General features: G+C 40.1%; 3 protein-coding genes and 1 long non-coding RNA gene across 14 annotated transcripts; 2 read left to right on the top strand and 2 right to left on the bottom strand.

The window, feature by feature from the left end:
• Window positions 1-519: 519 nt before the first annotated feature.
• LOC115750408 (sphingolipid delta(4)-desaturase DES1-like) lies at window positions 520-2,861 on the bottom strand. The gene is made up of 2 exons (XM_030687736.2): window positions 2,517-2,861; window positions 520-1,528 (listed from the first exon to the last, which is right to left on the bottom strand). The coding sequence occupies exons 1-2, from the start codon at window positions 2,673-2,675 to the stop codon at window positions 698-700; spliced, it is 990 nt and encodes a 329-aa protein (XP_030543596.1). The 5' UTR covers window positions 2,676-2,861; the 3' UTR covers window positions 520-697.
• On the top strand, window positions 1,729-2,471 carry LOC125314400. The gene is made up of 2 exons (XR_007197898.1): window positions 1,729-1,876; window positions 1,917-2,471. It is a non-coding gene; the product is annotated as an uncharacterized LOC125314400 (long non-coding RNA).
• A 2,148-nt stretch (window positions 2,862-5,009) lies between the features above and the next one.
• On the bottom strand, window positions 5,010-11,096 carry LOC115750354 (disease resistance protein RPV1-like). Of its 11 annotated transcripts, none has more exons than XM_048276438.1 (8): window positions 10,779-11,095; window positions 10,033-10,532; window positions 8,572-9,691; window positions 8,130-8,417; window positions 6,438-8,046; window positions 6,056-6,260; window positions 5,144-5,495; window positions 5,010-5,107 (listed from the first exon to the last, which is right to left on the bottom strand). In XM_048276438.1, exons 1-5 carry the CDS (start codon window positions 10,887-10,889, stop codon window positions 6,505-6,507), a joined length of 3,561 nt encoding a protein of 1,186 aa, XP_048132395.1. In that variant the 5' UTR covers window positions 10,890-11,095; the 3' UTR covers window positions 5,010-5,107; window positions 5,144-5,495; window positions 6,056-6,260; window positions 6,438-6,504. The 11 variants fall into 11 exon arrangements, with proteins under 11 accessions (XP_048132395.1, XP_048132399.1, XP_048132389.1 ...); XM_048276442.1 differs by adding an exon at window positions 10,637-10,670 and having other exon boundaries at window positions 5,010-5,495; window positions 10,889-11,095; XM_048276432.1 differs by having other exon boundaries at window positions 5,010-5,495.
• Window positions 11,097-14,941: 3,845 nt separating this feature from the next.
• LOC115750377 (disease resistance protein RPV1-like) lies at window positions 14,942-19,409 on the top strand. The gene is made up of 7 exons (XM_048275534.1): window positions 14,942-15,071; window positions 16,013-16,377; window positions 16,414-17,169; window positions 17,293-17,574; window positions 17,648-18,135; window positions 18,208-19,258; window positions 19,386-19,409. The coding sequence occupies exons 2-7, from the start codon at window positions 16,081-16,083 to the stop codon at window positions 19,407-19,409; spliced, it is 2,898 nt and encodes a 965-aa protein (XP_048131491.1). The 5' UTR covers window positions 14,942-15,071; window positions 16,013-16,080.
• Window positions 19,410-20,415: the final 1,006 nt, after the last annotated feature.

Raw genomic sequence — 20,415 nt, 5'->3', positions numbered from 1 at the left:
ATCTTTGCTTGGTTCTTACTAGTGTTGTTCAATAAGAGTTCTAAAATGCAAATGCAGAAATTGGTTGGAATGCATAAGGTGATTTTTCGGTTATGCCATGTCAATCATGGCACCGTAAAAAAAAGTACCTTTTCACTTACCAAAGAGTTAAGCATCAAATTTCACTTACCAATGACAATAAGCTCAGACATTTAATAATATAGCATCAGATAACCAAAGTGGTTTCTGTATTACGATCTTCTAAAGAGAAATGCCTGGTGCTAGCATCAGCCTTTGACAGATTCCATGAAGCCAATACTCTCTACAAGAATGACTTGCCTTCCAATATTTGAACAGAATGATGGACATAACTGACAGTTTTCATGCAGAACTGCTCAATTATGCATATCGAACAATTAGGTGTAAAATTCTGAAAGAGGAAGATGTTATATCATCGCAATTATATATGGACCTCCCGAAACATCCCAATTCCAATGACAAAGGCGATAGTATCTAAAGGACACTTCCCAACACCTCATATTCTGCATGCCTTGTCAACATAAACGAATAAATTATCTGGTGTTTCAGTTAATCAACAAATGACTCACTCGTTTCAGTCTACAGCTATATAAACACTAATCGCTGAAGTATACGTAATCATCGAGTGAAAATTGCAGTCACCACTACAGAGAACAAAAAGGGACAAGTCAAGGGGAACCTATTCAGATTTCTTGGAAGTCCCCAATGGTTTTCTTTTCATTCGGCTGAAAGGCCCCACAGTGCAGTCCATGATATACATGTAAATGACCTGGCTCCAAGATTTATATGCATCAAGCCCCTCGTAATACTCCGGTGCAATCTCCTTCACCTTATGAAGTTTGCTTCCTGGAATCCTAGGGAAATCATGGTGCTCATTGTGGTATCCTACGCTCCATGTCATAAGATTCAGGGGACCATAGTAGGAATATGTCTCTTGGTCTGGCTTGAAAACATAGTGTTCTGAGATGAAATGACCGGCCATTGGGTGCATCCCACCCCCAACAAATGTAGAAAGGATCAAATAAGCAAAAGATTTCCAACCCCAGTAATAAACCATGGACACATCGAGGGCTATCTGAATGCTGAAATTGATGAACTCCCAAATACCAGGAGGTTTTGGTTTGAGAAACAGAGGCCGCAGAGCATAGAAGAAGAGTTGCAAGACTACCCATATGGACTTCGTGAAAGCATTTCTCACAAGATAGGCTTCAGCGAGGCTCGGAACGTCCATATCCATCCCGTCAACTCCCTGGTAGCGATGGTGCTCCAGGTGATACTTTTGGAAGGTTACAGACATGGGAACACCAATGGGGAGATTAGCGAATATTCCAAGCCAGCGGTTGTATACCGGAGTTGAGAAGGCGAGATTGTGGCTGAGTTCATGGATGGCTAGAAAGAGATTGTGATTGAGAAAAGACCCAAAGAAATAGGAAATAACCAGAATCTTTAGCCACCCTGCATCATGGAGCAAAGTAGCCGTTCCCAGCTGTAGCAGCACTGCGACACTAATCTGCACAAAATTGATAAAGGCAATACATGAGATGATCAAAGGTAAACGCCACAGCTGACATATATTGCACGAATTGGCAAATTACTCAGTTTCGTAAGCATATGCATTAAGGTGCTTTCAACAAGTCACATTCACCAAAACATCTTAAAAGCGACCACCTTTCCATACCGTAAGTTCGCTGGTGTTGTCCAGCAGTTTCTTATGGATACACAATTGCAAGAAAAGAAGTAGTAATATCACTGAAGTTACCGAAGACCAGTTATTTAAACTTTCAATTCAGGGCAACCAAGGGCCAATGAGTTCATCTCATTATGCAGGGATGAATCACAAAACAAACAAGAAGAGACAGTCTGCACCCCTTTAAGAAATTACGAGATATAAAAAATAGTGGAGCAGCATCCGCAACTAGCAATGCAGGTGCGAAACTGAATTAGCCCTTTCCAATTAAATGCAAATGGAGGAGAACCCGTAACTAAATAAAATTAAGCTTTTGCGAATATGAAGAATATAGTAGGCCAATACAAGGCCAAAAACTCGAAAAAGAACTTCTTTCCTTTCCTTTTCAAGAAAGCAACAGTAGAAAGAAAACATGCCAATCGAGATCTGCAAAAGAGGAAGACCCATAATGAAATCACACTGAAGAATTTCTTCAAACGTTTGAAAAGCTGCAAGTCGTCGCACCTAATTCGGTCTAGATGGGTTCGGATGGCGACATCACATTCACTGATAATCACGCACGAACGAAGCAAAACCAAGAGAAGAACCCACTGTAGCTCAGATTGAGACGGACAACGACATGAGAAAACACGAGCAAATCATCATCAAAAGAGACAATGCAAACGCAATGCAAGCGAAACCAACCCACTATGGAGTAAATCGACGTAAAGCATCCATTCCGCTGATGAACCAAGAACTTCCCACTTCAACGAGATCCGAATCCAATCAGGAAACCAAGTCAAGCAGGAATTTTGACAAGCAAAGGACCGACCTTGAGGAAGGCCCAGGGGTCGGGGCCGAAGAGCTGCCTGATCTGAGGGTATTGAGAGAGGATCTGCTTCCGCCGCGAGGCGTGAGGCTCGTCGGTGTAGGACCAGAAGAAGTCCGTCGCCATCACGCCCTCTTCTTGATCCTCCCTCGCCACCACCATCCTCCTTTCTCTTCTCTTTCCGTGCAGAGTCTCTCTAGTTTCGGGATGGTGGGTTGTCTGGGTCGATGCCTGTTGTGGATATCTTTACGCTGTTTCCGCCATTTCAGGCTCCTACGTTGGTCCCCATTGAAGATCGGGATTCGCTCAAAAACAAGAAAAGACAAGAAAAGAAAAAAGACGAGAAATTCCAGTTATGAAAATAAGAAAAAAATGAACGTTGTTTATGCAATGACTGGCGAGGACCAATCAAATTCAAATCTTGCCTTCACGTTCTTGCCCCTCTCCCTCTCTCTCTCTCTCTCTCTCGGTTTGACAGAGATTTGCTTGTCTGGGTTTCTTAGCTGGACCCTCTTGCCCTGAACAGCGGCATCCCATACTGCAAATTTGCGAAGGAAGGCTCGGATCCATCATAACCATTGATCACGTTAACTCGAGAATTATTGGGCCATGAATTCGATTCAAATCCCTTAGGAGTTTCTCAATTTTCCGATAGCAAGTTGATCGAATGACTACTTACACATCTTTATTTCTGCAAATGTCATCATCAATATCTAAATAAAACCTCACGTCTAGAAGATAGTTGCCTACCCCTAAGATAATTGATGAGTTTGTATTTTTGTATTTTCAATAGTAGAGTTATATAAGTGACAATTAAGTAAAAAAGTGAAGCATGCTTTTGATGCTTTTCCCCGGTTATTTTTGGATCCCCTCGATATTGTACCAACTAATAAATGTGATTATACAATGAAAAAATCTACTCAAAACATGTACCGTGACAGAAAGACAGACCGAAGTTACTTAATCTTATCGCTATTATTGAAACAACAACCCATACAGCATGCAATCTCTACGGGTAAAAATAAGTATCCTTGATTTACAGTGTATTGATTTTTCTTGTGTTATATAAAATTAGTACTTTGAAAATTGAATTATTTAAATAAAGTATAATTAACAAATTTCAAGGCAATCATTAATAAGACCTTTGGAAAAATGCTAAAGATGTCAAGATGCTGATCCAATTTCAGTAGTAAAAATAAGAACGTTTCCGAGTTAAACGATGGATCAAGATAGTTAGTTATGGTAATTATTTTTATTAATCCACGGCATCCTTTTACACTGTCGGTATCAATAATTCAGTTTTGACATACCAAGCCCCCCTCCCCTTCGCCAAAGAAAGAAAATAATTGAATAGATAAATAAAAAAATTAATGGGAAGTCTTCAGTCTCCTGAAGAGGAGAACGGTGCATAATCAACAAGAGCAAGATTAAATAAAGTAAATCACAAGACTAGAAGGAACATGCATGAACTTAATTCAAACACCATGAAGTCAATTCAATCCTATATTATTTCACTGATAACTCATGAACAGTTAAGTGGCCACTTGTAAAATCTAAAAATAAGTGGTAATTTACTATTGGATTCGTCTATGGTAAAGTTAGTGGTAATCTACCGTTGGATATGCTGGATGGTAAAATTATTGTTTCATTGGTAACTTACAAACGGTTGGCCGGTACCCTGAGGAAAAATGTCGACGGCTTTTTCATGGAGGGATCACCAACGGGAGCCATTGCGTGCCTTATCCGAGATGAGTCAGGAGTCCTCTGTGAAGGAACCGCAAGATGTGCTCCAGTGTCGTCTGCAGCACATAGGGAAGCCCTAGGCTCTTGTCGAGGGGTTGAAGCTCGTGCACGAGAGAGAAAGTGAAGTGTTGGAGTTAGAATCCGACTGTTTGAAAGTGGTCGAAGCGGTAACAAGTACAGATCACGTGTTATGGGGAAGGAAGTGCTCTTCCAATGGAGGCCCGCGCTTTGTTGGGCCGATTCAAGAACGCTAATGTGTCTCATGTGGCTTGAAGTGCAAATCAAGCTGTAGATTGCGTAGTTAAAGCTCAACTTTGAATGCCCTTCTCCCTACTTGGGTAGCTCATCCCCCTCAATCCCTTTGGAATTTATTATGTACGGATGTCCATGCTCTCATGGTTAAGACCTATTTCGTTTCAGTAATACAAGATTTTTTCGACCAAAAAAAACAAAAAAACGAACAGTTGGCCGAATTCATAAATCACTAGTCACTTTTTACGACGTTTCGAAGTCACATATTTGCCATCACCAAACAAAATACCCTTTTTGCGAAACGGAATTTTGGAAATCATCCAAATCAACATGGACTCATTAACAACTGCTTGAAACATCCTGCAACTATATGATTAATTGTGAGTCCGTCCAACTCCAAGTATATCCCTATAACCAGTTCTTCATCATGCTTCCTACAGTCGTACGGTAAACCTTCGGAACTCGTAATGTCGTCTCTGCTTTGCAGCAAGAGACGGAGAGTGAAAGACGACAACAGGCTAACCAAGAGCGCCAGTTACAGGTCGAGAGATACAGAAGATGATGTACAGCAGTATTATACAACATGGAGAAAACAAAATCTACAGTTCAGACAAATCTTAGATGAACAGAATGACAGGGCTTCGGTCAATTAAAAAGACCTCGTTACACAGCATCGAAAAGAAGAAAGTCCAACAGAACTAGACAAAAAACTCACGAAAATCACAACCGAGGCTGCAAGGTGCGGCTCGCTTGCTTTTTCAAGGTTGACAAAAGGGCACTTCTGTCCTGTCGAAGGCCCTACATTTTTCTCTCGCCATGGCATCCATATAATGCAATGTTGTGTATCACTGATTTATGAGATATAACGTCTCAGCTTATCAAATATATCATCTCGGCTTTATCTTCACCAGCGCCCATGATCTTCAACTCACACGTCCTGAAGAACTTCAAACCCGAACTCTCTTCCCAATGCAATCCTGGAGTGATCTGAAGAGATGTTGACGCTGAAGCATCGATTCATTCTCTAATAGGTACATGAGCTACCGCCTACAGCAATCGGACACCTATCAATCTAAATACATTGAACTAACACAATCTCCTTGATTGAGTTACCATCAATCAAGTACTGCCAAGCTGATATGACACAAGTTGCATGTAATGGCTCATTCAATCATGGCGATTGGTTTGGCATTTAACTAGAAGCATGTTGGCATATGAAGAATTTCATGCTTGCAGGAAAATTATTTTTGTTTTTACATGTCATATGCAGAATTTGGATATGCTTATTCACTCACATGATTGATTCAATAGTTACATCTAAAGATTACATACGATTTTGAAATTTTGTCAGAACACAGGCATTGTTTGCATGAAATAAGAAACGTTCACTTCAGGCACTTGATATTCTCAAAATACTCCTTGTCCCATCGGGCACGAGATGTGTAAGACATCCCTGAAATTTTGAGCATCAGGTTCTCGTAGAATGTTTGGAGCCACAAACAAATAGAAGTACTAGCATCTAAAATTCCTATGCCTCAAAAATTTACCAAGTCCTGCTTGGTGAATCCATCAACTTGTAGATCTCTGGTTTTTGCAAATACTTTCTGCTCTCAACAGAAAAAGAGCTGCTAGAGTTGGTTTGTGCTGATGGTTTATAGGTCAATGAGGAATCATATAGTGCATAAAGCCAGATACTGCAATACCAACCACATTTGCACAGTCCATGTGATGATTATTTCTTGAATCTCATTGTTACGCAGAAGAAGCACAGATTAAGTAGGGTATGACAATGGGAAAGAGAAATCTTACAGTACGAAAAGAGGAAAAAAAGAAATAAAGAAAATCAACAAAAATTGAAATATTCACCTTGGAGAGACTGTTGAGAATAACAAGTCTTCCAATAGCGGGTACAGAGAAAAAGTGCAGTACTTACCTAGAAGAACGAACAAACTCCGCCCTCTTTCAATTGGAAATAGAGGATCCTTGCAGCTTGCTGCTATGATCGCAACGCGCATCGACCACCGCATTGATATCGGCATGGCCAATCACAGTGCCTTGAGCAGCAATTTTCATGGTGCCTCTCACAGGGTTGATCCTGAATGTTGCAAAAGTCTATTTCCTTAATTTCCAGACTTCTGCACTTTGATAGGTCCGGCAATCTGTCAAGAGAAAAGCATTCGGACATAGAAAACCTTCTCAATTGTGATGCTTGTTCGAGACCATCAAGGTTCTTAATGTTGCAGCGAGATATCTTCAACACTTGCAGGAGCCTTAGGTTCCCAAGACCAAGAATTTCCCATGTACTGCAGTCACAGAGCTCCAACTCGGACAGAGTTTCCAGATTACAGAAATCCAGCCCATGGATCCGGCAATTCTTGAGAAGCAGTTTTGATAAGCTTGGGGGAAGTGGTGGGAGGTCTAGCAGGTTTATGCAGGACAAATCAAGTTTTTTAAGTTGAGTAAGAGCATTAAAATCTTCCGGTAGACCTGTAACATTTGGAAGGCACAGCTTCAGGGTTTCTAAGTTGGATAAACTTGATATCCAGGCAAAACTTTCAGTTTGGGACAGCTCAGATGAAGATATCTCCTCCTCATCAAGATCATTAACTAATTCCAAAACTTTCAAATCTCTCAGATATGATAGACCCTGACCTATCCTCATGTTTTGGGTTCCCCAGCGCAAACTCACTAAACTAGATGGTAATTTTGGTAGAGTCTGAAGTTCGTCGCATTGGAGCAAGTGGAGGGTCTGGAGATGAGAAAGCTGACAAATGCTCGCAGGTAGGCTACAAATCTGGGTAAACGATAACTTCAAGATTCTCAAAGATGATAACCCCAAAATATCACATGGAATTTTCCCATTCAAAGGGCAGCCAGAAAATGTTAAGACTTCCAACTTCTCTAGATTTGCAATATCTTTAGGAAATTTTCTTATGTGAGTATTCTTCATTCTTAGCACCTCCAGTCTATCCAAATTTTTTACCGATTCTGGCAATATCTGAATTCTGGTGTTTGACAGATCCATTTTCCGTAGTGACCTAAGCATCCCAATGGAGTCCGGAAGTGCAGTTATCCGCTGACAGTCTCTTAAAGATAGCTCTCCAAGTTCCTCCAACAACTTAACAGAATTTGGGAGTCTTGTGATAATAGCTTTATCCAATGCAAGATAGGACAGGGACCTTAAACAACCAATAGACTCAGATATCTCAGCCAAATTTTTGCAGCCAGAAGCACTAAGAGTTTTAAGTTGCTGCATAGAACCTCTTAAGAAACGAAGGTGACATATGGAAGTTTCATCAATCAGAAGCTCTTCCAAATTATCCAAAGAACCCATCTCTTTCGGCAACAGAGCAATTGGAGTGGACTTGATGTTCAAAGACTTCAAATTTTTCAAATTTCCAATGGATTTGTCAATAAGTGACAAATGAGAACATCGTTCAAGAATCAGTCTTTCTAATTTGCTACCAGGCGGGAAGCATGGCGTTTTACATAATTGACCACAACCAGTTAGGTCCAAGACTTTCAATTTGTTCGCCTTCTGTGGAACAAAGAGAAAGAAACGCCTCAGTATCAAATTAGCTAGTGTTCACAAAAAAGTCAAGAAAGGAACTCATCTTATACCTCCATTATTTGTGTCCAACCTTCCCAGTCATCTGCCACGGCACTCCAGGATAGATCAAGAATGACCAAATTCTCTAGGCACAAGACAAGAGGCTCGGAGCTCTTATAGCACCCTCGCCAATGAAGCCACCTCAATTGTAAAAGAAAACTAGTAAAGTTTCCTCTCATATTAGCTCGATCCAAGTTAAGGAACCTTAAGTTTGATAGCGCGCCAAATTCCTCAGATGTGAAACAGTCATCAGATCCTTTGTCAAAGGTGAGACCAAGGGCTTGAACATTTGGAGTACCCTACCAATTTGAACATAAAGGTTATTGAATAGGAATCGAAATTTGCCATAGAACTGCCGTGCTTTACACCTCTTCTACAGATTGAAATATTGGGCAATTACAAAGAAAATTAACTGCATTTAGAAAAGAAAGTAGTTCTGGCATTCACTTTTACCTCTTTCTTCCGTAGAGTGGATAGGGCTTCATTGTGCACCCACAACCTACTTCGATTACGAGGGCTAGGATCTTCATTTGAAACAATTTTTCTGCCTAGTGTTCTCAGTAGATCATGCATCAATAGCTCGTTTTTTTCTCCAATTTTCACCAAAGACATTACAAGGAGAACTTCAATCCCACTAGAAGGATAAAGTTTACAGTCTTCCCACATGTAAAAGGCAATTCTCTCATCCTTTCCAATCAGAAAACATGCTATATCCAGAAATATTTGCTTTGCATATATATCTAAAGCATGGTAACTTATTTTCAACACATGTTCAACTTTCTCATGAGGAGCATCTTTCAACTTCTCCACCATATCTTTCCATGTACCCTCCGACTTTCCAAACAAACGCGAACCTATCACCTCAAGTGCTAAAGGAAGTCGCCCCGTAACCGATACGATGCCCCTGGAAAGGCTTTCAAAGCCCTTGCTAGGAGAATCCGTTCCAAAAGCCCGCTTAGAAAACAAATGAAGGGCTTTATCTTCTTCCATTGGTTCAACCTCATAGGTTTCAGCCTCTTTGAACTTTAAAAGGATGTCGCTCTTTCTAGAAGTCACAATAATTCTGCTTCCTGGACCAAACCAACTAAGCTCCCCAACAACCACCTCGAGTTGGTCAACATCTTCCACGTCGTCAAGGAGAATTAGGACCTGCTTATTGCGAAATCCTTCAGCAAGAACTGCCATAGCATCATCAGAACATCCAAACGAAACACTTCTTTTTCGAAGGTCCGAGATCAATTGATTTTGCAAGGACAAGATCCTATCGTGTTGATGTAATTCTCGAATTTCCCTGAGATAACTAAAACCTTGAAAGCGATCATAGAGTTGATTGTAAACAACTTTTGCAAGAGTAGTCTTGCCAACACCCCCTATACCATATATTCCAAGGACTCGTACATCGCTGCCACATATTTCAATTACTTGTCCATTGCGATGCACCACACCGAGCTTTCTCATAATCTCCTGCACATGACGGTCAACTCCGACTAAATTTTTTGTTACAAGTAGTCGACCCTTCTTCAGCTTTTGCCGAACAATTGGGATGAGTTCGTCTATGAGCTTGGAATGATGCCTACAGATGGAGACATGTAGAGAAAGTAAATCAGAACAATAGCCATACAGCTGAGAAAAGCATAATGTGCAGAGTTGAACCAGGAGTAATGCACCATGAGGAAAGAACAAAGGAGGCATTAAAATGCACTTCCAAAGATCCAGCATTTGAATGGTCTAACTTGGTCTGAAAGCCTAACGGTTAAGTGGAGTTGGAGTTCCAACCAAAACGAAAAAAAAAAGAGGAGTTGGAGTTGTAGAACAATTAAACTTGAAAATGAAGAATAATGCCAGAGATAGCATGATTGGTTTATGATCCAGTACATCAATTTTGTAAATCGACTATAAATCGAATTGACTTACCCATTATGTATTTTTGCAGTTACAAATCCCTTTAACCTTCCAATCTCTTTGAGAGCTAGCTTCCACTTCTTCATGGTCTCACTATCGACCCCCTCCATCTCGTATTTGAGAAAGCTCTTTTCAAAAGAATTTTTCTGGTCTTTCACATCTGAGGGCTCAATCTCATAGAAAATGGGAATAATTTCTCGAGTCATCTTTTGTTTGCACTCTAATATCTGAACCAACTCCATGAGGCAGCTTCTGCTGGAAGCATAATCCCCGGAGATGATGGGAATCAAAACCTTTGACTGTCTGATTGCTTCAACCAGCGCGGGCTTGATCCCTTCTCCGACAGGCAGCTCATCATCGTCTCGAAACACGCGTATCCCGGCATCCGTCAAGCTTTTGTAGAGGAAATCCGTAAAAACCTTGCGAGTATCCGGCCCTCTAAAACTCAAGAACACATCATAGTCGTTTCCAACCAAGTGAGAGCTTGGTGACAAGGACGAAACGGGCGATTCCTGTCAAGTGAGTAAATTTGAGTTCATCACATCCACCATAACCGAATTGAAACTAGGGCTGGGGAGAGATTGACTCAGTTTATGCAGTCAAAATTGAAATATACCATGCTCTGCAAATGCTTCTCGCTAATCTAATGTAACACTGATAGAGTATGATAATGCAAATATCCGGGCCAAAAGAATCATCAGAAAGAAAGAAACACAAGGGCCAGTCCAGAATCAAGACGCAAAGTCAAAGAACCAAACCGTAGTAGTCCTCCGCCTCTTTAGAGAAGCAGCGTCGCGACCGGGCCGAGAGTCATCACATTCCCAAGCAGTATTCCCAAGCGACGAAAGCGTCACAGCCCTCGATTCCATCTTCTTCTTTCCTCTGCAATCTTCTTCTGCTACGCGTGCGTGAGCGGGACGAGCTTTTATTTTGACTGAGAACGAGGGAAACACCACGTGCGGGGAGGTCGAGATCCCGCTGTTCAGGAAGACAACGGCTTTCCACCGAACCCCACACGCAACGTTGACTCTGACTTTGGAAAACGAATTTTACATGCTCTCCCAAACATTTTTGCCTTTTTGCTGCACCGAGGGACTAAATAAAAAGGATATCTTCGATAAGTTTGGTTTGACAACTATTCTTATTCTCTAATTCTACTTTTCAGAAAAAAAATAAAAAAACATATTTGATAATGAAAATAATTTCAATTCTAATTATGTTTTTAGAATAGTTTTAAAGAAAAATAAGAATAAAAAAAATTAATTCTAGAAAACAGAACCACTTTTGAGAATCACAAAAAAAGAATAAAATCTAAGTTCTTTTAAAAAGATTAAGTCCATGTGGACTTCTGAACTTTAAAAAAAAATTAAAAATAGATTTGAAAATTTACTAACAACTAATTTTTTAAATTCATTTTTTAAAATTAAATTTAAAAATAGGCTTTAAAATTTGACAAAAAATTTAAATTTTTTAAAAAAAAGATGAAAAGTTTAAAAAAAAAAAAACATTCTCTTCACCTAGTTGTTATCGAGAACAAAAATTTTGTGCGCCAAACGCGTTTCTGATTTTCTAAAATTCATGCAGGGGACAGAATCAAAAAGTATGATTCTAATCAGAATCACTTTTTTTGAACAAAATCATCACCAAACAGGCGCTAAGAGTCTTAAAATTTATCATAAAAGTGTAATTGAGTCTTAAAACCTGCAAAAAGTGTAATCGAGTCTTTCCGTTGACTCCGTCCGGTTCAACTAAATGCTGACGTGACTTTTTTTAATATTTTCTCTCTCTTACATGGTGATGAAGTGACTAAACCGATTTTGTTGTAGTCAAAATCTTATTTTTAATTTTAATTTTATTTAAATTAAAAAAATATATAGATGCGGCCGCCACCCTACCACCACCGAGAAGGGGTGTGGCCCCGGCGACCCTTGTCGGGATGACTCAACCTTGCCAATCGGATCTATGGGAGAGCAAATCACGAGCGACTCCATCGCCGACACAGAATCGAATAGCGAGACGCAAACACGGACCCAACGAGAGTTGAATGGAGAGCGAAGTGAAAAACAAAGAGACAATGATGGTAAATGCGAGCCCTATCGGCGGATGAGGGTTGCGACTCAATCTCGCCGACCGGATCTAGACAAGTGCTAGCCGGTCCTCGCTTACGGTTGGTGAGGGTCGCTAGCCCTTCCCGGCGGTGGTGGGGCAGCAGTAGTAGCGAGGGGTGCAGAGCCCTCGCCACCGGTTCCGGGTGTTGGGTTTTTTGTTATTTGTTTTGTTTTTTTAAGCCTTATTTTTTAAACTAATTTAAATAAAAATTATATTAAAAATCGAATTTAGACCAAAATGACGTTGTTTTAGCCATGTCATCACCACATAGGAGAGAGAAAATATTAAAAAAAATTACGTCAACATTTTTCATTAGCCAAATTGGACGGAGTTAACAGAAAGACTCGATTGGACTAATTCGACAAGTTTTAAGACTCGATTGCACTTTTTGCAACTTTTAGGACTTCTAGTGACCATATCCCAAATATAATCCCTTTTTACCATATAATAGATTTTCATTAACAGAAAAGCCAATGGGGCCAAAATTAAATTTTAAAAAAAATAAGAAGCCATAAAAAATTGAAAAATTAAATATAATCAAAGAGAGAAATGGCAGGTGAGGTTTTGGAGGTTTGGAGGCAGCGGCCGGTGAGGATCACCGAAGAGATAGAGAGAATGGCAGGTTGGGGTTTGGGTTCGAGGGCAGCAGCTCGCAAGTGTCGGTGATCCTTGCCAAGGCTCGGCGAGGGCTCCCGGGCCACCGAGCAATAGTAGCTCCATCGATGGCCACCACCGCACGACGCTCCCTCTCCTCTCTAATCACTTCTCTCTGTTCATTCACAAAACCACTTCGGCGCCTCTGCCGTCGCCTCCCGGAGCGCCATTGATGGCTCCGATCCGTAGTCTGGGTCCGACAAGCTGGAGTTGAACCTTCCGGGCGCTTCGCTCCCAAAACTGCAAGGTTGTCCTTCTACTCACGCCCGACCACGTCGCCGCTTCCAACGTTGCCTCTATGGAAGAAATTCGCTGTCTGCAAAAATTTCTCTTTCTCGGCCAGACATCGTTTGTGAGATTGACTTTCCGTTTCGTGTTCCGCCAGATGTAATCTTCAGTAGCGATTTGGGCTATGTATCCTCCAAGACAAGTAATAGTAAGTCCCATTTCACCGCTTATCAAACTCATTGATAAGCCGGACTTATGTGCTTATATACTATACTTCCAATCCCGCAGAAATGCAAGCCTCCACGCTCGCATGTATGCAAGTGAAAATAAAGAGAAAATTTTAAATAAGGGTCCGAAGTACTCTTATTTTCTCAAATAAGAGCATGAAGTGAATACTGTTTTAAATAAGAGTTTGAAGTAACATAACCATTTTAAATAAGGATCCCAAGTAGCCATAGCGTGTCAAAAAAGGGCCTCACCTAAAGGAAATTTTAATCAATTCCCTTTTTTTCTTTTTTTTTCCTTTTTCCTTTTTCTATTTTTTTAATTTGATAATAGTTGAAAAAAAAGAAAAAGCGAACACATAGGGCCGCTGCCTTGGCGAGGGCCTGCTGGCCCTCGACAGAATAGGGAGAGGGTCGGGCCCTCTCCCAAATCTAGGTGAGGGCTAGCGTCCCTCACCCAAGACCAATTAAGGTGGGGGGTTGCCGGCCCTTACCTTGACTAGGGCGAGTGTCAATGACCCTTGCCTAAAACAGGGCGGGGGTCGTCAACCCCGCCCAAATCTTATAGAGGGCCCGACCCTCTCCCGATTTTAGGGTTTTAGTGAGGGCTTGTTGGCCCTTGCCGAGGCGCCGACGCCCCATCGATGATGGGGTAGCAACCTGCCCCTCTTGCTTGTGTTGTGTCTTTTTCTTTTAATTTTTTATTTTTTTAAAAAATATAAAAAGAATAAATAAAGAAAAAGGAAGCAAATAAAAAAAAGGCGAAAATGATGGAAATGCCCTTGAAATTGAGTCATTTCTTGAGATTCTATGGCAACTTTAGGCTTTTATTTGAAACAAAATTCACTTCATGACTTTATTTGCGAAATAAATACATTGCAGGCTCTTATTTGGAATTTTCCCTATTATCTCCCGAACTTTGAGAAAATGATATAAATAGTCCATGAACTTTAATACAATATGCAATATCGTCATTGTAATTTTAATATATTCAATCTAATCCCTAAAAAATAGGTAAATTTCAGTATAGTCCTCTTTGTTCAAATGAGAAATTTGGCGTTATTTGATTGCGTAGATTATTATTTACTCAATTGGGTATTTAAAAATAATAAGTCAACATCAATCATTTTATTCATCATCTTTAATAAATGAAAAAAAAAAAGTAGGCTGTTAACATGTTTATCATTATTTTTATTTGACAACATGAATTATTATTTTTGATTTTTTTGGGACAAATAATTATTATATTCTAATTGAAGATGAATTATCTTGGATAATGCACATGTAACTATTTTTGTTTTCTACCGTTCAGATTTAACGGAGTGGAAGGCACGTCAATAAAATTTTTATAAACTTGAATTAATAAGACAACATCGAACATAATTTAAGGATTAAATTAAATATTTATTAATAATTTAAAAATCACGTCGAATATATTAAAAGTTCAAAAACTGCGTTGCAAGGAGACAACATTAGGGAGCACCATCTGAACTCGAATTTGTGGAGACAAGGGGGTGGGATGTGTCCGTTTTTTTTTTTTTTCTTTCTTTTTCTTTTTTGGTCAAAGTATGTGTTGGTTGAAACTTGAAAATTATCACTTTTTTGTTTTTTTTTTAAAAGACCGAGTGAGACACGTGGTGCTGACAGTCTCACGACTCTCACCGAACGATCTCTCTTATATCCCTCTGCTGTCAAGGATTAGTCGTCTCTTCAGGTCAACGAATGTTAATGAAGCCTCGGATGACCCGAAGCAGTGGCTCCCCTACTTGCCTTGCCGTATCATCGGAGAAGTGAAAGCTCAAAGAGGGCAAGCGATTTGGCTCCAAGGATTTGGCAGTGGTTTCGTCTCGGCAGGGCAAAGGTAAGGTTTTCGCCCCGAGCACTCTGATTTCCTTGCAATATTTGATCCGGGTCACGGTCAATAGTCGCTCAGATTTGAATTGAGTCTTGGAACTTACCCCGCAAAGAATTCGCATTCCCTTCTTGCCTCGCAGTGGCCACCGCCATTCCCGTTGTCTGAGGAGCCGATGATGGCCGCCGGAGCTTGGCCGTCGTCGGTTTGGTGGAAGTGGTAGTCGGTCTCAGGTAGCTGAACCTTAGAGAGAGAGCAAGAAAGGTCTTCTTGTTATGGGAACTTTTCTTTTTCTTATGGGAACTTTGAACTAGACCGTGACTCGCTATGAGCTAAAAGAAAATCTTGCAATTGGTGGGGGTGTGTTCATTTCACTAAAAGAGCTTTTCGCGAGCTAATTCTTTTGGACTTTCGCGTGTTTGCCTTCTTTTGAAAATATTAGTCAACAGAAAAATTATTTGCGGCAAAAATAAACACGGAAACGCACTATAATTAGGAAAATGAGTTCCATGTTTGGAATGAAGTTAATCATTTTTCTAAGTATAGCAAGTCTCTTACCACAAATGCTCTTTTCTTCACCAAGATATTGTTTTATGTAATTTTCAGTATGTCACGGAACGAATGAAAACTAATCACTTTTTCTTGAATATGATTTTCACGGAAAGTATTTTCTTTTATCATGAAATTATATGCGCAAAACAAACAAACGAGCAATCAAGATAATAGCATCAAGCACGGAACGACCCCCTCGGTGTACATGTTCTTTTCCATCTGTCAGAGTTGGATCTGTGGATGGATATGCTTTCACTTTCCCCTTCATCAAATATATTCTGCAAAATGTTGAGGGAAAAAGAGTTTCATTAGTCTTTCATTTCATTTTTGCAGCCCCTGCTATATATATTGTTTTCTTGACTCTTGCTGGGAGTGGAAGATCGTTGCCCATTATAGCAACGCGAACTTACTGGGTTGTGCGCTGAAGATATCACAATTGAAATGAAGGCAAAAGATGATTGTGCAACTGAGCATTTAGTCGGGATAGATGGTCAAGTGGAAGCCATACTGGACTTGTTGGTCGACGACTCTGGTCGTCCGCGGTGTCTTGGAATTCATGGCCCTAGTGGTATTGGAAAGACAACCCTTGCCAAGGCACTCTTCGACAAACTTATTTCTAACTTTGATCGGTATTGCTTCCTGCGAGATGTCAGTGTATCATCACGCCATGATGGCCTAGTATTTCTGCAAAAGAAACTGCTATCCGACGTCCTCGGTAGAACTAAGCCTATGATTGACATCCATGTCATTCATGCTGGAATGCCTATGGATAACATCAACGACATTGACCATGGAATGAATGTTATCAGGGAAAAACTCTGTGGTAAGAAGGTTCTGATTGTTATAGATGATGCGGACCATAGGGAACAGCTCGAGAAACTAATTGGCAAGATCAGTTGGTTTGGCAAAGGAAGTAGAGTCATAATTACGACAAGAAACAAAAGTATCCTAGAGAGTGTAGAGAAAATCGTACTTTATGAACTGAGAGATATGAATTCTGATCAAGCATTTCAGCTTTTTGAAAATCGCGCATTCAAAAGAGAATCTCCTAGAGACAATTATTGCGATAGGCTTTCAAGGGATATTGTTTCTACCATTGGAGGACTTCCTTTGGTCATTGAGGTCATAGGTTCATTTCTTCACGGGAAGCACAGACCCGTATGGAAAGATACACTAGAAAAGTTAAGGAGCATTACTCATGAAGACATCCTCCGGAAGCTGAGAATTAGCTATGACGCCTTAAATTTCAAGCAAAAGCAGATTTTTCTTGATATTGCATGTCTTTCCTTGCATGAGGAGGAGATTAATGCATCTTACATGTGGGAAGATTGCAACTTTTCTCCACAAATAGAAATTGAAGTCCTCAGTTCTCTGTCATTGATACGTATTAGAGAGAACAGCGGGTTATGGATGCATGACGTGCTAAAAGACCTAGGGCGCCAAATTGTCCATGAGGAAAACCTGGATCCAGGAAAGCGTAGCAGGTTGTGGATTTCTGAGGGAGCTGTGGACATGGTAAAAACAAAAGAGGTAATCCATTAAGAGCGAAATCTGTGACTTTCTTTGCATAGAATTGAGGATCTGAGATGCAATTTCTACCTATGTGAAGAAGAGAAATTGAAAGTTCTTTCTAATTGTGTGTGTATTTGTCAGAACAAAGGAAACATCGAGGCACTCAGTCTAGCTGGAGATCCTACTCTACTCATCTTTACTGATGAAGATTTCTCAAGGCTGCCAAATCTAAGGTTCCTTGAATTAGATGGGGGGAGCTTTATCGGGGACTTTACCAATCTCTTTTCAAAGTTGAGATGGTTTTCTTGGTGCCATTGTCCTCCAGATTTTATGGCAACTAATCTGTTCTCACAAAACTTGGCTGTCCTTAAACTCTCCGAATTTAACGACGCCAATGATTGGGAGGGGTGGAGCCAAATTAAGGTATGTATGTCATACACTTTTCTTACAGCTACATTGTCTGATGACACCGTGTAATGCTTTACTCTTTTCTCAGATGCTACACAATTTGAAAGTTCTGCAGCTGACAGGTCTAAATATGGTCAGAATCGACTTGTTTGGGTGCTTGAGTCTGGAAAGATTAATAATTGAAGAATGTCGACAATTGGTTGAAATTGATCCCTCCATTGGGGAGCTGAAACTACTGGCTTACTTGTTAATTGAGGGTTGCGACCGACTGAAAGATTTGCCTGGCGAAATTGGCCTGCTAGTGAACCTCAAGCACTTATCTTTGGGTCACTGCTCAAAGTTAAGGAAACTCCCGAGCTCGATTGGAGAGCTAAAATCATTGATCAAATTGGATTTATCATACACATCAATTGAAGGATTACCTCATTCTGTTGGATATCTTGTGAATCTCGAGTCTTTATCTCTTGCAGGATGCAGAGAGATAAGGGAACTTCCGGACTCGATCGGAAACCTAAACTCTCTAATTGAATTGGATCTGTCGCTTACGCGCATCAAAGTGTTTCCTTCAGCCATTGGGTTGGCAATGAAGCATGAAGTGATACGTGCTACAAGGTGTTCTATGGTGGGCGAAGTTTCAAGGGAAATTGGGAAGTTGTCCTTTTTGAGAATTTTAGATCTATCACACACTCAAATTTGTCGAGTGCCAGAAACAATTGGCGCTCTCTCTCACCTAGAAGAACTGATCCTCAGGGATTGTGATGAGCTGCAAGTGTTGCCGTCACTTCCACGAAGTTTGACACATCTACATGTCCGTTCTCGGTCCTTGCAGTCTATTCCAAACCTCTCAAACCTGACTAATCTAGTTGATCTTAGCTTATCAGATGGCGGATTGAGGTCGTTGAGCCTAATCAATGCCAATTACTTAGAGTGGATTGGGAAGTTATCCAAGTTGCGAAATTTGGAACTGTGCTATGCGAACGTTATGGTGTCACCAACTGCATTGGGTTCCCTTTCTCAACTAAGGAAACTTTACATGTCTGGCAACCTTTACCCGGAATTTCTCATGCAGCCCCCTAAATCAGCAATGCAGGGAAATCTCAGCTCAGTAAAAACTTTCCCAGGTATATCCAAGTTGAGAAATCTAATAATTTTGAAACTCTGTCGCTCTCGGGAAAAGGAAATCCAACTCGGCGGGCTAGAGCAGTTGAGACATTTAACTGTCAGCGGCTTTCAACTCCTTGAAACTATAACATTCTCCCCGTCAGGCCTGAAGAATGTAAAAGAACTAGAACTAGAGAACTGTCCTAAGTTGAGAGAGGTTCATGGTCTCGGGGCATTGGAAAGATTGGAGAGCCTGAAGGTCGACTTATGTTGGTCAATTAGGAGGTTAAGTGATCTGTGGAGATTGCAAAAGTTGATGGAACTGAAAATCGCAGATTGCTATAACCTACGGGTTTGTGAAGGCATTGACGAGTTAGGATGTTTGAGTCTCTTTGAAGTGAATTTGTGCCCCTATTTGGAATATTGGACAAATGCATCGGACACATCGATACCAAAAGAATGTCAAATCGTAATTGAACGTTGCCCGAAACTAGGTGAAACTCCTTGGGGTGGCATGTTTTACAAGGATTACAGAGATACGATTCTTAGACAGATCAAGTCTGATTCAGATATGTCCACATTCGGCAGAATGGATAAGGTGATTTTCCTTGTTACTTTTTTTTTTTAATAATCATAAGACAAGCTTAATTCCGGGACGGATCTAGAAGGTAACAATTTGGGGGTTGATGTGCTTGGAAAACTGCTCATTTATACATATTGAGTAGATTAGTAACACCTTGACGTATTGATGCTCAGAATATTATCCTGTGTCTTTCTCTATGAGCATTTTGTATGGATCTCATGTCAAAACATCCAAATGTGATCCACATAGACTTGAAGATTAGTTGCGGCTAATCTAATTCCTTCAAAATTAGGACACGGAAATCAACAAGTCAATCACATGTCTAACTAGTATGAAAGATTCTATAAATAAAACACGCATGTGCATGATCGCTGGTGGGTTACATTTGAGGAGAAAAGACATAGTTATTAGACGTGTGAATTGAGTGGTTACTTGATGAAGAGGAAGTAGGTGGTAGGTTTAATTTTTTATCCAAGATATATTTAAGAAGTAAAAGTGAGATAAATGGTGGGTTTGGTGTAAATGTATAAACTAATAGAGATTAATTTGATAAAACCGACGCAGAGAGAGAGAGAGAGAGAGAGAGAGAGAGAGAGAGAGAGAGAGAGAGAGAGAGAGTTTACACATTATTAGGGGCGGAAGGAGTGTTACGACACTCAATTTGGTGCCAATATTTTTTTCGGCTGACTTAAGTGTCAAATCGGAGAAAAAATGATCACTTTAGTGCCAATAGCGAGAAATTTTGGCCAACTAATTACGTCTCATTTATTTTTAATTTTTTAACATTACATGGCAGTTTTTTAAAAAAAATAGCCATGTGGCGTTCATGTGGACTTTTAAACTTAACAATAAGTTAATATTTTTAAAATTTAAATTAAACAGAAAAATAAGCTAAAAAATTAAAAAAAAAAAAACAAAATGGGTTGTTTCCAGCGGTGAGGGCTTACTGCAACTTCTTTTTTTCTATTTTTTTATTTTTTAGCTTATTTTTTAAAAATTTTAACTTACTTTTAATTTTTTTAATATTACGTGGGTTTTTTTAGTTAATTTTAGCTTTTTTATTGTTGATTGGGATCCTCCGGCGAGCCACGTGAATGCCACGTAAGATTTCCGACAAAGTTCACCGGAGTTGGCATTGAAATAACCATTTTTCAAAAAAATTAGTACTTAAG

Source organism: Rhodamnia argentea, chromosome 3 (assembly GCF_020921035.1).
Source record: "Rhodamnia argentea isolate NSW1041297 chromosome 3, ASM2092103v1, whole genome shotgun sequence".
Taxonomy (NCBI): Eukaryota; Viridiplantae; Streptophyta; class Magnoliopsida; order Myrtales; family Myrtaceae; genus Rhodamnia; species Rhodamnia argentea.
Note: the sequence above shows the minus strand (reverse complement) of the source record. Positions and strands in the feature narration are given on the sequence as shown.